General features: G+C 41.4%; 1 protein-coding gene across 1 annotated transcript in view; it reads left to right on the forward strand.

Annotated features, from left to right (window-relative positions):
- Nucleotides 1-16,440, forward strand: part of LGR4 (leucine rich repeat containing G protein-coupled receptor 4) — a 344,040-nt gene that overhangs the window by 282,344 nt on the left and 45,256 nt on the right. Inside the window, exons 13-14 of the mRNA XM_078684206.1 lie at nt 8,053-8,124; nt 8,508-8,579. Coding sequence (XP_078540332.1) covers nt 8,053-8,124; nt 8,508-8,579 — 144 coding nt within the window. The remainder of the gene's footprint in view (nt 1-8,052; nt 8,125-8,507; nt 8,580-16,440) is intronic.

Below are 16,440 nucleotides of genomic sequence, written 5' to 3' on the forward strand. Positions count from 1 at the left end.
GGCAGATACTGTATCCACCAGAAAAAGCATTACCGAAGGTAAGTAACTTGTTCGTTTTACCAACACTCAGTACTTAATATTAAAATAAACTGTACATATCAGAATGAAGGATACAAAACAGCCGACAAACATAGAAGCGCTGGCAAAGCTACCACTAAAGGGTTTTAAAGGTATTTTTAACAACAGGATGGAAGAGGGACAAACACAAGGGAACTGGTTTAAATTGAGAAACACTTTGAGGGTAAAGAAAATTCCATTGTTTGTATATGTTTTCAATAGTGTAATGGAGTAACACTGTCAAAAGAAAACGCAGACGATTGTATGATTTATGAAGTTTTTTTTAGATGAAAGCTTGCGTTGCAGCTTACTGTAGGACTCTACAGGTGTCGCCTTCAGCTGAACTGGCACAGACGTGTAAGATTGTCATGTTCATGTCACTACTGTAATTACCCAGAGCGTCGCTTCAGAGGGCATTCAGGGGCGAGCGCCAGCCAAGTACACGAAGTGCAAATTATGAAATACGTTCTTACTGGCATTTTCAGTTCCAACAAAAAAAGAGACTTGTGTCATTCTCAAACCACGGTGTAAAGGCACACGATATTTGCCACCTCTGATCCATTAACACTATGACAACTGTAAACGAGCTACAGGTCTACATGGATCCCTGTGCTAATATGTGAGGAGGACACAAGCTGTGGAGCATGTCTTTTTCAAATAAATCACAGCCAACTCAAGGGAACTTGTTTGAAACAAAATTACCGAGGGGAGGGAGATCAAAGGGCTGGTTTCATCCGCATCTTGGTGTTCGCTAGGAGTAGCGCTGAGTCTCCAGTATTTGCTCTTCACACAATTCTTACACACCTGCTGTCATGTGGGAAATTAGCAGTCATTACGTCCGGGAACAGACTTACAAACTGGTTCTACTAATGCAGCACAGCGGTCTTATGAAGTTAAACATTATCCATATAGCAGTGGCGCATAATGTCAGTAGCTTCTATAGTATTCTGCCAGTCAAGGGACGGCCCGTGGGCAAAGGCGCCTTACTCACCAACTATTCAGGGATTTTATGTCTTGTCTTTCTAAAGAAAGGAATGAGGCAAAAAGTGCGTTTTATATTTCCCAACAACACGGTACATGTTGCATTTTCTGGTTGATACTGCATTTGAGAAAGCGAAGTGCACATGAAGAAACAATCGGAAGCGCTTGATTCTTCCTTGTTTGTAAGCATTATTATATGGTAAGCAGGGTCGGACTGGCACAGAAATTAACCCTTAGACCCCGGAGGAAGAGGCTCTCTCGCTTATAGGACATCAGTCAGCTCTTTCACCAAGAAACAGAAATATCTAACCCAGGGAGAGAAAACAACGAGCGCCGCGAACGAAAGTGAAATCGCCAGGATGTTGAGCCGGCAAGGCGACCGAGAGCAGGCTAATTAAGTGCGCGCCTATCCCTAATTACAAACAGTTGGCCCCTGCGCGCTGCTGCTCGCTCCTGCAAGGTGGATGTCGCCACATGCATGAGTGTGTGGAAAAGAGCTGACCAATTTCTAAAGGTCATATCCTACAGCAGCGCATGCCTGCTGCCTAGGCGAGACCTAATAAGCGTGCGCAGACAACAGCTTTCTACATCAGAGGGATTGTATTTAATGGAGAAAACATGCATTTTGTTTGGTATCTAATTGTATATATCAGCATAGCAGAGAGAACCTAACAATGGCAAGTTACCATAAAATTATATGATTTTAATGTTTTCATTCGTTTTTGGGTCTCGCTGTCCAGCGAAAGACCTATTGCTGTCAGCTTGGCGGGAATGTGAGACAGGGGATGTGCCCGAGCAAGCCCTTGGAGATTTCATCTCGTGGGCGCGCACGCCCAGCCTGGCGCCGTGCACATCTCCTATCCCACATTCTCAGCAAGTGACTAACACATACACACACACACACACACGCACGCGCACACGCACACACGCACACACACACAGCCACACACACGCGCACACACACACGCGCACACACACACGCGCACACTCACACACGCGCACACTCACACACGCGCACACTCACACAGGCACACGCGCACACGCGCACACACTGCATACACATACAGCCACACTCACGCATGCACACAGGCACACACACACACTGCATACACACATGCGCGCACACCCCCCCCCTACAACTACGCCCCACTCACCGGCTACGTGCCTACAGCGTTTCTACACCACACTATACGAGCACAGTGTGAATGTCTAACTGTGCCAATAATCCTTGTTAATACCTCAGGGGCATTTTCAGATCTAGAGTAGATCTGAAGCACTAGCCCCTCTCGTGCGGACTAAGCAGAGTGCACTGACTCTCTCTCCCCTTATCCTGCCCTTAACTCTCTCCTCTCGCGGTGCCTCGCTCTTCCCTGTTCAAATTCCTGCTTCCTTTCCCCTTGGCTCCAAAACTGCTGAACCAGAGCACGTGTGGCAAGCCTTAAAGGCGCAGGCAAAACCCCATCTCTCTCCACTTCCCGTCCTCAGACCCAAAACAAACACATACCAGAAGCTCTGCTGCCTCTTAAAGGGGAGGCCTGGCCGTGACCTCACCCTGCTAACAGCCGGGAGCTTCAAGCGTGTCAGCGGCAGGCCTCTGCTGCTTAATATTTAATGGCCATGCATCGCCAGAGTGGGGTTTTCATTAGCACAGAAAGTCTTTCTGTCGATTTCTTTCAAATAATTAACTTTTTCAAACTTGCATATCTTTTGTAACTTCTGCGTATCCTGTAGTGTCTACTCCACAGTCACTTTATCTGCGCAAATAAAATTAGATGTTTATCTCTTCAGGCTCTTTGTATAGTCCCGCTTGGTGGGATAAATAAATAAACAAATCCTAATCTAGTGGCTGAATTGTGTATTATACCAGTGTGTTAGAATCCTGCTGTGATCACTTGCCTAAATTGTGTGATCCTCGGCATATCACTTTATCTCTGTGTCACGAATCTCTTTGCACAAATGAGATCACTTTGAATGGCGGAGACAACAAGTACTAATTAGGTCGTGCTTTTATAAGGAGAGTGCCACGTTATTAACTTTGCCAATGCTTGTTTAGGACTTGTGCCCTGCCCACCAGTAACTTGAAACAAGCATTTGCAATGCAATAGGTCCCGCAATTGCGAGATTTTGAGCTATTGGCATTGCAAATGAGAATGCCTTTCATTTACATGTTTAAAAAACCTGCAATAATAACATGCATTGTCATTTACAATACCATTAGGTCAAGTTTAGAAAATGCGAGACCTATTGCATTGCAAATGCTTGTTTAGGTTATATTGTGTTAGAAAGAGCTGCTTGACTGATGAAAAACCTCAATTAAAAGAACACATTTACCAGCAATAAGGAGCATTACTTGTGCCTCGTGGCTTGATAATCCCCACACACGGACAGGAAACGTGATGTTTAATGTGTAATATATATATATATATATATCTCCTACTGGCGATAGCCAGTAGGTATATATAGTTAGGATTGTTTTCCATAGGGAAATCGCAACATTCTATTGGGAATAACTTTGGCGCCGGTTGAGGAATCTTCCTGAAATTTTCCTTAACTTTGCCCCGCGGCGCTCCGCTCCTGCCCTGAAAGTTTGAGGGGGATTCGTCAAGCGGGGGCCGAGATAAAAGGGGGGTCCCAAAACGTGTTTTTCCCATGTTAATTTCCATAGGGCGGTTGGACTCACTTTTAGCCAGAATGGCTGAATGGTTTTCCACCAAACTTGGCAAAATTGTAGGGACTGGTAGCCCGATGTGCCTTTGCTATGTCTCAAGATATGTGCTCCAGTGGTTTTTACGAAAATTAACTTTGAAAAAATATATATTGGGCTATATATATGTTAGAGCCCAAATGTAGCCCAAATGTAGCCCAATGTAGCCCAAAGATGGCCACCAGAGACAAAAAAAACAAATGTAGCCCAAATATCAGCCAGATGTAGCCCAACTATAGCCCAATGGCAGAATGTCCCAGAGTGTTCTAAAGAACAACTAGAGCGCTAACAGTCTTACTTATGACAAAAGTATGGCACACCTGAAGTCATCTTGATTGGAATAAAGTGTTAACACTTAAAACATTTAATTTGCAAAGGAACAAAATGAGGGGGTTCATTTTGCCATAGAAATTATGATTAGTGCTGAAGAAAGAAAAATTAGGGCACATTTTGAGTGACTTCTCAAATCGTCTTGTATTTCATTAAAAAAATTCTGATATGCAGTCTCCCAAGATGGCGCCCAGAGACAAAAGAGCCCAAATGTAGCCCAAATATCAGCCAGATTTAGCCCAACTATAGCCCAATGACAGAATGTCCCAGAGTGTTCTAAAGAACAACTAGAACGCTAACAGTCTTACTTATGACAAAAGTATGGCACACCTGAAGTCATCTTGACTGGAATAAAGTGGTAACACTTAATACATTTAATTTGAAAAGGAACAAAATGAGGAGTTTCATTTTGCCATAGAAATTTTATATATATATATATATATATATATATATTCACTGAAAAAACCATAGGTTACACACCAGTTATAGTTAGGAATTAGCATTTAAAAAACCTTTAAAATTCACTGAAAAAACCATAGGTTTCACACCAGTTATAGTTAGCTAGAAATTTTACGCGCATAAAACCATTGAAATTCCCACGTTATAGTTAGTTGGACTCACTATAACTTGCACGTCTGCAATACACTGCTGATGAAGTCACATATTACATCACTCATTCATATATTTAAATATTTAAACATTACTCGCTAATATATGTATTCACTAAGATACACTTAATAAGCCAGTTAACCAATCAATTTTTTTTTTTTTAAACAGTGAAACAACCATAGGTTTCAGGCCTTATATAGTTAGGAATTAGCATTTAAAAAACCTTTGAAATTCACTGAAAAAACCATAGGTTTCAGGCCTTATATAGTTAGGAATTAGCATTTAAAAAACCTTTGAAATTCACTGAAAAAACCATAGGTTTCAGGCCTTATATAGTTAGGAATCAGCATTTAAAAAACCTTTGAAATTCACTGAAAAACCCATAGGTTTCAGGCCTTATATAGTTAGGAATTAGCATTTAAAAAAACCTTTGAAATTCACTGAAAAAAAACATAGGTTTCAGGAGTTATATAGTTAGGAATTCGTTTTTAAAAAACCTTTGAAATTCACTCAAAAAAACTATACGTTTTAGTGGTGTTATAGTTAGCTGGACATTTTACTCATACAAAACCAATGAAATTGCTCCTATATAGTTAGTTGTACTAACTATATTTCGCGCACCCGCAATCCACTGCTGATGATGTCACATATTAGATCATTCATGACATGGTCAGTGACATCACTGATGACATCTCAAATGACATCACTGATGACATCATCCACGTGACAATCACATACACCTTTTCATACACTATTACAATTTTTCATCACTGTTTGTAAAATACAGAGTATCATATTTAAATCCATTGTCACAGCAATACAAGTATCTAAAAATCCACTCAGTGATTCATAGATGTATACACACATCTAATCATTCCCTATGGATTCACTCATACATGCTGTCAATGAACAATAGAACACTATCAAAAATACTTATACATCTATATCAACATTAAACAACAGCACACATCCTATTCACATATGAAGTCATCCTACTCACTCATGCAAACAATGGATCATACTTACATATTTACTTAGCAAAACACTTATACAAACACCACTTCTTCTAGTCATTTAGATAGTAAGTCATACTTAGTGAATTATAAAATCATTATTACAAGTATACAGTTATCCATACAGTCACTCACACAATCATTGTGTCTTATGTATACTTATTTATATACAACAACTGACACATACACTGCCTTTTATTTTTCTAGTTTGTTGGACCTGTACCTTTGAGAAATATATTTGCTCAACACCACACCCATAAAGAGATTCCCTCACCCAAACTGTTAGAACATGTAGTTTTAACTTCATATATCTACTGAATCAACTATTCACACATCTTTGGACAGTCACACACCCCCCACCGAACCACACACACTTTCACACTCCCATACAAATACTCAGTTAACTAATCAATAACCAATATAGACTTTCACATAGCTAGTAACCAACTGTAGAATCAGTTTACACAACAACTGACAAAGTGATACAGATATTCACACAGTTTAGTCACTTTCCTTTATATTTAGTGAGACATTATAAATTGGTCAAGTAAACAGTCAATTACACTGCTACTAAATCCTCCATCCAAATATTTATTTATATATATCCACTCATTCTTCAATGTAAATTGATATATATATAATGCATATTTAAATAACGAAGCAAACCACATTCACTGGATGATTTAATCAGTGATGTCATCAGTGATGTCATTTGAGATGTCATCAGTGATGTCACTGACCATGTCATGAATGATCTAACATGTGACATCATCAGCAGTGGATTGCGGGTGCGCGAAATATAGTTAGTACAACTAACTATATAGGAGCAATTTCATTGGTTTTGTATGAGTAAAATGTCCAGCTAACTATAACACCACTAAAACTTATAGTTTTTTGAGTGAATTTCAAAGGTTTTTTAAAAACTAATTCCTAACTATATAACTCCTGAAACCTATGGTTTTTTCAGTGAATATATAAATGTATATAAATGTGTGTGTATATATATATATATATATATATATATATATATATATATATATATATATATATATATATATATATATATAAATATAAAAATATGTATTTAAGTCTGCACACAAATTCATATCCACATGTACTTGAAAATGTCATAAAACATAAGGAAGTGCTTTCGCTTGTGCATGAAACCAATGTAATAGTGAGGTTGCCACGCTGAATTAGGATACAACTTGCTATGTTCAGTGCTGCTTACAGATCCCAAATTCAGTGCCACTGCTACGCAAGTTTAGGGACCTTGGAGTCTCCTGAATCGTGGAGCAGAATCTTGCGGGAGTCCACTGGTCATGCCTTGAAAAGCCAACCCTTATTGGTTAAAAAGTTTTTTTTTAAAGTGCTTTATTGTCGAAGGAGATATAGATTAATTTCCTCATCCATCCCATTGCTAAGCATGGTGTCTAATAACACGTTAAACAAATCTCTAGTTATCGTGCATAACGCAAACACTTCCCACATGCAATCAAAACAAGTACAACACACTTCATGCATAGCACTTGGTGTAGAGTGCTGTCCGTGTTGATCCACGCACTGCATAGGGCTTAACACAGTATATATGTTGTAATACAGTACTATAACCTAAACACACAACACATAGTTTTTTTTCTTGTAAAACGTTTTTATTGACATTGTGAGAGACAGACAAAAAAACAAAAGTCATCAATTTGAACGTACCATCAAACAATTCAATGTAAGTTATCAATACAGAGGTATAAATTATTGCAAAAAATTCATATAACAAAGAGATATATCCTAGGTGCGTTGCAGTTATAGTCTTAACAATACTTTAACCTAGGCGCCTATTGGATACAAAGGAAGGTCAATTCTCAAAATTATATAAACGTTCCCCAAATTCTATCCCGTTTCCTCACACAGCACATAGTATTTAAATCACTTTTGTACCTGCATTCATAAAAATCAGATCAACTTATCAATCATGAAAATTTACCGTGGGGCTGCCAGTGCTCTAGGCATACTGATTTCAGCTGTCCTTGGCTTAATTTTCTACAGCGGCTGTAATTTCAAACCGAGCACTGCAGTGTGCAGGAAGCATCTTGTCACCATGATGCAGGTTACATGCAACTTAATGCGCCTCCATTTGTGAATCCGCTCCTGTTGATTACAGCGCTATGTAAAAGCCATTTGTTTTGAGAAGTAAATACCATCTGGTTGCACTTTAAACTGTGTTGAAAAGGTAGTATGGAGGAAATCACATTAAAATGGTGCATTGGCTAGCACACGTCATGCCCTATATATGTTTTATTTGCTTCTGACTGCGTTATGCATTTGCTCTCTTTATGTACTGATATATTTTTTTCCCCACAGTTACCTGCAGCACAATAAAATCAAAGAGGTCCCAGAAGATGCGTTCTATGGGCTGACTGTTTTGCGCTCTCTGTAAGTAGTTTGAGTTTGCGGCATAAAATGTATGGAAAATGTGTCCGCGTGGTGCCCGACTGGTGAGACTGAAACGTTGATTAATGCTTGACAGATGCTGCTGGGAGGCTCGCGACATGTCCCAAAACACAAGGATTTTTCTGGCTAGCGATTCTTCGCTCACAGAATAACTGCTCGAACTAGTGGGACACGAGCCAAAAGTCTTGAAATGTTTTCTGTAAATTGCCTTGTTTTGCCCTGAAATTGATAACTTGAAAACGAAAAGTTGGTAATTTAAGTGAGCAGAAAAGTGCAGCACAATGGAATTTGTAATGGGCTTCAGCACTGGCGCCAAAGCTGGCAATGGATAGCATAAAAGCTGTGTTTTATTTTCATAATTGCAGAGATCTGAGCAGAAACCTGATCCACAAAGTTCACAATGAAGCATTCAACACACTGGGCTCGTTAACAAGCCTGTAAGTAGTCCTTGTTGCCTACAGATAACCCGATATAATTAAGTAATCAATGCTCGTTTCTTGTAACTTGAAACCTTAATAGGGGTTGTATGCAGCTTTGAACGTTACCGTTTCATTTCGTGAACAAAAATGGTGCCATTTTTTTGGTATAATAATTGATGTAGTTATTGTTTTTGTTGCACGTGAGGATTCGTCATCATTAATGCATTTTTAGTCTCGTATAGCTAGTTTTATTTAATCCATATTTGTTTTATGATGCCTCATTTAGACTTTCCGGTCAAATACCTCATGACATCATAGACTACCCAATTGTGAACGTTAGTTCTTGGAGTATAAATATATTTTTCCCCATTTATTGATATAAAATATTTATTTCGGCCTTTGGGAAATCTCACCGTGTTAAGGATTGTATTGCACTTAGTTTGCGGCTGATATTAAAATACAACAGCATTGCCAATTAAAAGTTTGGGGCTTCCACTATAGGTTCAAGAGTCCCATGCCGTATTTTTAAGCTAATTACTGACCATTTAGATGATTTTCCATTCAGATTTATTCTGTGTAATCACGTATGGATATCCTGAAACTTCGACATGGATCCGACCTTCTTAGACCTGTGTTGTACACCCCTGTATTTTCTCAGGGTAGCATCCTCTACTGGTTAAGACTTACCAAGAGCATCTATGGAACACCTGAGCATTCTATCTTTTTTGTGTGTTTTTATAGTTATAACTACCTTTTAGGTTGAGACCACAAGACAACGCAAGCTATTCGGTTATGAAAGACGTAGCAGGCTTACCAGAACATACAGAGGCTTGGAACCCACCCATTGCTTATTATAGGCTGGCCTTCCTGTTACTCTTGTTTAGTTGCTTCTTATTTGATGGCTTTTTATGTCAGTCTTGCGTTTGATCCTCCCATGGAGAATAGTTGCTTTACCCATCTTTTTGACTGGTTTCTATGCCTCCTCTCCCTGCTTTTAGGAGACCGCTGCTAACCAGGTCTCTGTGCATGTGCTGAAACTCCTAAAAAGATGTTGGATTGGCTAAGACCTAATTGGCATATTTAAGTTCTCTATAAGTCCAAAGTACATGTCATCCAAATTCACGGGTGGTATGGAAAGCTACATTTATCCTATGGAAACCAGCACTACTGTGCCATCTACTAGTGTGTTCAGGCCTACATGACTTCAGGCCTGCCGCAGCAGCCTGGCATGCAGTTTAAAACTGCAACCCAACCAATAAAATAAATCCTTATTGACAGGAGAAAGCCTTTCTTTTAAATATTAATACATCCCCCTTTGTAGTCCTTGAAGCTCACAAGGCAGGATGCATCTTATTAAAAAAATGTAGAAATTTAAAAGTTAACATATCTTTACAGTGACTAGCACCTTAAAGCGAGTTTTACTGGAACAAGGCTGGCTGTTTCATAGAGAAACACTTGAATGCACACTTACATTTAAACATGCTATCTGCATATAGGAGGCTATCAGATATGCCATTCTTGGATGTTTTGTAATATTTATTAAAAGTTCAATTCACTGGTGAAATCAGATTTTGAATACATATTAAGGAAAAGGCACTTTAGAAAACTGCCTTTTCCCTGCTTAAAGAGCCTAGAGGTTCGTTTGCACCAGCCTTCTGCTGCAGCCCTCTTAGTGTTCAAGCACTGAACGAAATGTAAAAACTGCTCCGAGAGTAGCAACAAAGGCCTGGGTCTGTGGAGTTATTTATTTTCCCCTGGCAGAATGGCCATTTGGGCAATGCTCAGAAACTTGATCAACTTGAAAGGGGCTTACCATGTCAGACATATATCAGATAACGCCATCAGAGGCCCCTTCTTTGTTTTGCCAGTCAGGCAAGCTCCAATCCCAGAAGGGAGGAAGCTGCCCCAGAACTAGTTTGATGAGATCACATAGGAGGTATTGCTCATTTTCCTGGCCTCATCTTTGGGGTGGGCCCACAGGTTCTTCTCAAGGAAAGAAGGGTTTCGCTATCTTGTATTTAGGCATAAAAAGGAACATTGTTTGCAGTAGGGCACACAGAAATTGCAGCAAAAGTGTGCAAGGTGACCCCTGAGAACTTTTTCCGTATTAGTTAGGGAGGGGCAAGGAGTCACTTCCATCCACAAGCTAGTTCCAGGTATACATGTGAGATCTCATGCCTCAGACCCCCCCCCCCCCCCATCTGTGGATGAACAGAAGGACTGAACCTGTGAGGAGAACTGAAGAGCTGGGCTTGCTCCCACTTGTACCCAGGACAAAGAAGTGGACTCCAATGGTCTATTGCCTGCCCTCCTGTGCTAGCTGCAGGGCCACAACAAGCTGCAATAAGCCTTTACTCTGAAGTGCTCAGCTGACCAGGACCAACTGGACCTGACCTGGACCCTGCTGGTGGCCTCTGGTGGTGAGAGTCAGAAGTCAGACAGAATATCTTTATTCAACTTATTCAAAGTCATACAAAGAAGAAAACGATAAAAACATTTCATACAAGGCTTTTTCCTTCCTTTTCCTTAAGAACAATGATATAAATATACAATTTAAAAAGTATTATACACAGTTAAAAAATATTACATTCATAAGATGAACATACATAATAAAACATTTACTTTAAGGCGAAGTTTGGCAGACAGCTTTCGCCCTTGAGGCGGCTACCAGAAAGTTAGCTATGCAAAAAGTGATGCGCGGATTAGACATTAATTGTAAAAAGAGCAGAGCCGGTCTCACTTGAGTGAAGCCGGCCTCTTTCAAAATAGGGAACAAATATTTTTTCCTCTGCTCTATGTACAACCCACAAAACATAACAAAATGCATTGTATCCTGCACAGAGAACTGGTCACAGCTACAGGGAGGGGCTAAATCCGGCTTCTGCCAGCTTTTAAAAGAACCTAAATAGAAGTGTAACAAATTAAATCTAAACTTAGTTAATAAAAACCTGTGAAAGGGGATTGTAACGAAACTAAGGTAAGATGCAAGTGAGGATGAGCTAACCAGAAGGCAATTTTCCCTTACTGATGGTTTCACCAATTCACATTCCTCTCGGCATGCTTCCTTCCTTTCCCTAAATGACTTTTTTATAAAGTCAATATCTTGTGCCTTGATATTCTCTGGAGAGGAAAAAAGCTCCGGACGTCCCAGGTCTGTGAATGTTTTAGCCAAATAGGCCAGCCATGGGATATTATTAAATTTGTCCAGAGACAGCACATCGTGCATAATTTTATGGTTCAAGGGAAGTTCCTCGTTCATCCACATTTTCAGCCAAAGGATCAGAGGGGACATGCTCAATGTATCTGACAGATAAGGTAGGCCCACTTCTTTGTGGATAGAGTAAGTTGGGGTTGACTGTGGTACAGAAAGCAGGGTTCTAATGAATCTATTCTCTGCTCTCTGTATTAGATCTAAATTTACATACCCCCACAAAGCGGAACCATATAGCGCAATGGCCACAGGTTTACACTTGTAGATTTTTAAGAGGGCTTCCATAGGCCTAGCCCCTAACTTGCCAGCAAAGCCCAAGAGTGCTGATGACGATCTAATTACAGCTAACCTCTTTGCTCTTATCTGTGGCCTCCAGGACCCTTTCTGGTCAAACAATACACCTAAGTAGGGGAATGTGGATACCTTAGAGACGAGGTCCCCCCTGCAATAAAATGTTTTATGTCTTTTTTTGTTGCGCTCGCGCCCCATTACCATTGTATGGGACTTAGATACATTTACCTTAAGGTCCAGACGCTCCATGAATGAACCTAAGGCGTCCAGAAGGTGCTGGAGGCCGACACCCGTGCGAGCGATCAGCACAGCGTCATCCGCATACAGAAGTGCCGGGATTTGGGCACCTCCTGCATACGGGACGTCGGCTTCCTGCCCCCGTAGGTGTGCGGCCAGGCCATTGATGTAGATGGTAAAGAGCAAGGGGGCTAGTATACAGCCTTGCCGTACCCTCTTTAGGGATTTAAATAGGGGCGTACGTCTACCATCATTTGTTACACGTACAGCTGCGAAGAGCTCCTGGTGCAGAGTGGCCATGAACGCAACCAAGGCTTCATCAATGCCCATCTCCAACAGGATCAACCACAGCTTTGATCTATTGACCAAGTCAAAAGCCGAGGAGAGATCCATGAATGCAAGAAACACGGACCCCTCCTTGGCCACGGTATATTTGGAGATAAGCAAATGCAAATTAACGCACTGTTCAATGGTTCCTTTTCTTTCTCTAAAGCCATATTGTATCTCGGAAAGCCCGCCGCAGCTCTCCACATTCTCCCTCAATCTAGATAGAAGGACTCGGCCTAAGATTTTTACAGTTGAGTCCAAGAGGGATATAGGCCTATAACAGGCGGGATCATCCCGCTGGCCTTTATTTTTAAAAATAGGGACGATAGTGGATGTAGCCCATGAGGCGGGGACTGGGTTACCATTAACTGCATTAAACACATTTGTCAAAACCTCTGCCCACAGTTTAGGTGAATACATAAAAAAGTCAGCAGGGACGCCATCAGGGCCGGGTGCCTTGTGCTTTGTAGTATCCAATATGGCTTTTTCCACTTCTTGGGGGTTAAAAAAGATGGGGCGGGGGGCTACAATGCCCAACGGGACATCTTTAATTTCTTCATCCTCATCCCCGTAAACATTTTTAAAGTGAGACAGCCATTTTTCGTCGGGGATCACGCAGTCCATGGGTTCATTGTTATCATCTGAAAATAAAGGCTGTTTAATGATCTCCCAAAATTTCCTACTGTCCTTCAACACTGCCGTTGAGAGGAGATTTTCCCATGCTTCGCGTTTGATGGTGTCCTTACGCTTCTTTATGGCTAACTTGTAGATTTTCCTTAATCTGGTAATGTCTTCTTTTACCCTAGGAATATTTTTTAGAGCTACCATCAGTGATCTGTGGGCATTTGAGCATGCTGAGTCAAACCAGCGCATGGTTCCAGGGGTTCCCTTTTTTGGCTTGGCTAAAAGATCCTTTGACACCTGGCCACATATTACCTCGAATGCCTCTACTATTTCTTTGCCCTGCGCACAAGGTTTTTTACAGATCTCTACTTTGTCCTTGATTTTAGGAAAATTTTTTGCATAAAATTCTTCCGGGATCACTTTGGCCCATTTCACTCGCCTATCTTGATCAGTGGTCCTCAAGGGGTGGGCAAGTTTTACTATTATTGGAGGTGCTCCCATCTGGGCTCCCCAGGCCACTTCGAGTACTACCGGGTTATGGTCGCTAAAATGTATTTGTACTGTGCGATAATCCATAGTCCGGTTTAGAATACCTTGTGAGACAAAGATGTAGTCTATTACTGTGCCTTGTTGGGCACCCATAAAAGTTGGCAGTCTCAATCCCCCGTCGGGTTCATGCAAGTCGAAGTTAGCAAGTAGTTCTTCTAGCTCCTCCCCCTCTGTGGAATGTTCAAAGTGGGGTTCCTGTGGACCCGCGTCCCCATCATCATCGCTACTTTCCATACAGGCTAGGTTACACAAATGAATATTAAAATCGCCTAATAAAATGAACTCGAAAACATACTTGATATTCTGGCTTACTGTTTTTAAAATGCTATCTAAGTTAGCAATGTTGCAACCTCTATAGTCACTATTCCCTGAATTATAGAAATTTATGTATATGGTCCTGCTGGCGTTGTTAATCACCCTTTCAACCATTAGGATATTGTGGGAGTCGGTGCTAATCTGCCTATAACTTCCCTTTAAGTCTAAAGAGAACAAGATTACAAGGCCTCCCTTAGCTCTTCCCATGCGACTGGGGACAGCTGGCTTAGTAAAACTAGTGAACCCATCCCACCAAAGATTGGTGGATGTATCCCAGGTTTCCTGGAGAGCAATAATATGATGGTTTAAAACAAAACTTGACCAAGCCTTATCCTGTCGTTTGGCATTTAGGCCTGCTACGTTCCAGCTTATAATCTTGCAGGAATCAGTGGGTTTCTTAAATTCTTGGTTCCCCACCAGAGCCCCTACAACTGTTCGTGGCGATTGTGTCCCCTCATTAATACCCACTTCCAAAAGACTCTGTGAATTATCGCAGACCAGGCTCCGATTTGCACAATCCTCCGACCAGTTTAGTGTAGGAAAATGGTCACGATTTAATGTAACTTGACCCTCTATCGCTACCTTGCGGGTAGGCTCGCTAAGATCTTGATCATTAATGTGTTGTCCTCTCTTGGGTGGTGGCATATTCAGAGCATCAATTGCCAAATCAATTCTGTCCGTGAGTCAATCACAGTCATTTAAGTTAGATAAAGGGCCGTACCTATTCCTCATTCCAAATCCCCAATCAAAAGGGGTAGCTACCTGGCCCCATCCACTGGCTGTTGTGTTCCACATGGGTCGTGGGGTATTTGGGCGTATCATAGACTGATCGTTTCCCATCCGGGATATAAACCCATTGCCCCGACCTCTATGGTCATATCCCTGTAGGCCGGGACCCCAACCATTTGTAGTGGGCCCATGTACCATAACTGTTCTGGCATTTGACTCGATCGGGTAATTAAATCTTCCTGTCTCATAGTTATTCGTAGGTTGAAAACGGTCATTGTTATATCGGGGTCTGGTATCCCCTCCCCAGCTAGTGGTATTTATGTGTCTCTTAGGTCTGGGGATGTTGGGGAAGGTGGCAAACTGGATCTCACTATAAAAGAATTTAAGGGTGAGGGGGATTATAGAACCACTTCGTCGTTGGGGTGGAAAGATATTGGCCAGGATATTTGGGAGTACCTCTGCGTTAGCGAAGTTTAAGATTACACAGTCCCCCTTAAACTTTTTTGGCTTGTTCCCAATCCATGATACCCTCCTTGTCATAACAATATCCCCCGCTAGTTGATCAGACCGTTGATATGCCATATGCATATTATTGGTGAGCCAGTGTAACGCTTTATCCTTTAGACCTTGGTTAGATTCTGTTTTATCTTGTGAAAGAGCAGGGACGTTTGCCAATACGAGTACTACTGGTGAGGCTTCCAGGATAAATTGGGCTGAGTCATCCTCTTGTTGCAATCCTGCTGGAGCGACAGGTGGAACAATGGGAGAGTCTCCTACTATATCCTGACTAGGCGCAGGTAATGATGGCAATGGCGGTGGCTGCCCTTGTGGGATAGTCTGTGTTAAGCTTTCCATTGGGGTGTCCTCCGCATCCGTGGCCACGAGTTTTGTGACGAGAGTAGATAAGTTCTCCACCTCTTCAGTCAACTTACTTTGTGCCCCGCCCAACTTTTTTACCTCAAAAGTTAGTTTGTCCAGTTTCCCGATCAAAGGCTTAATAGTTGTCCTAATTTTCATATCTATCATGTCTTGAATCCTATTAAATAGATCATCATCAATAATGCGTCTTGACTCCACATCGACATCAAGCTCCACATTTTTCCCTTCACGTCTTGGTGGTGTGGCCAGCTTTTTCCTGCCTTGCTGTCTCCCCCCCACGCTTTGCCTGAAATTTTCTACAGGTTCTCACAGCCCGTGCAACAGGCAGCTGGGGTGATAGAACTTCATCTACTGTACCTATCTGATGGTTGGAGTCAGAGGCTACGTTTACTGACAAATCTGCTGGTGGGTCTGAGTCTTCACCCTCATTGCCATTTTCTTGAGGATTAGGATCTGATATGTTTATAAGAGGGTTTTCTAACGGTATGTCGGGCATTAATACACTTAATGCACTTGAGGGAGGGCTTTCTGGGAGCAGAATTGGCGATTGGCTCAAACCTAGGGATTGCCTTCTCTCATTGTTAATCTTGCTGACCACTTGTACTAAATAGGAATCTAAAGTATTGAGTGGCTCAGTGGCTGCAGGTACCAATTTTTTCCCCATATTTACAACTGGCTTTTAAAGGTTCTCAAGGGGTTAGCACCGCTGATTTTGCA

This window comes from Lissotriton helveticus, chromosome 3_2 (assembly GCF_964261635.1).
Source record: "Lissotriton helveticus chromosome 3_2, aLisHel1.1, whole genome shotgun sequence".
Lineage (NCBI taxonomy): Eukaryota > Metazoa > Chordata > Amphibia > Caudata > Salamandridae > Lissotriton > Lissotriton helveticus.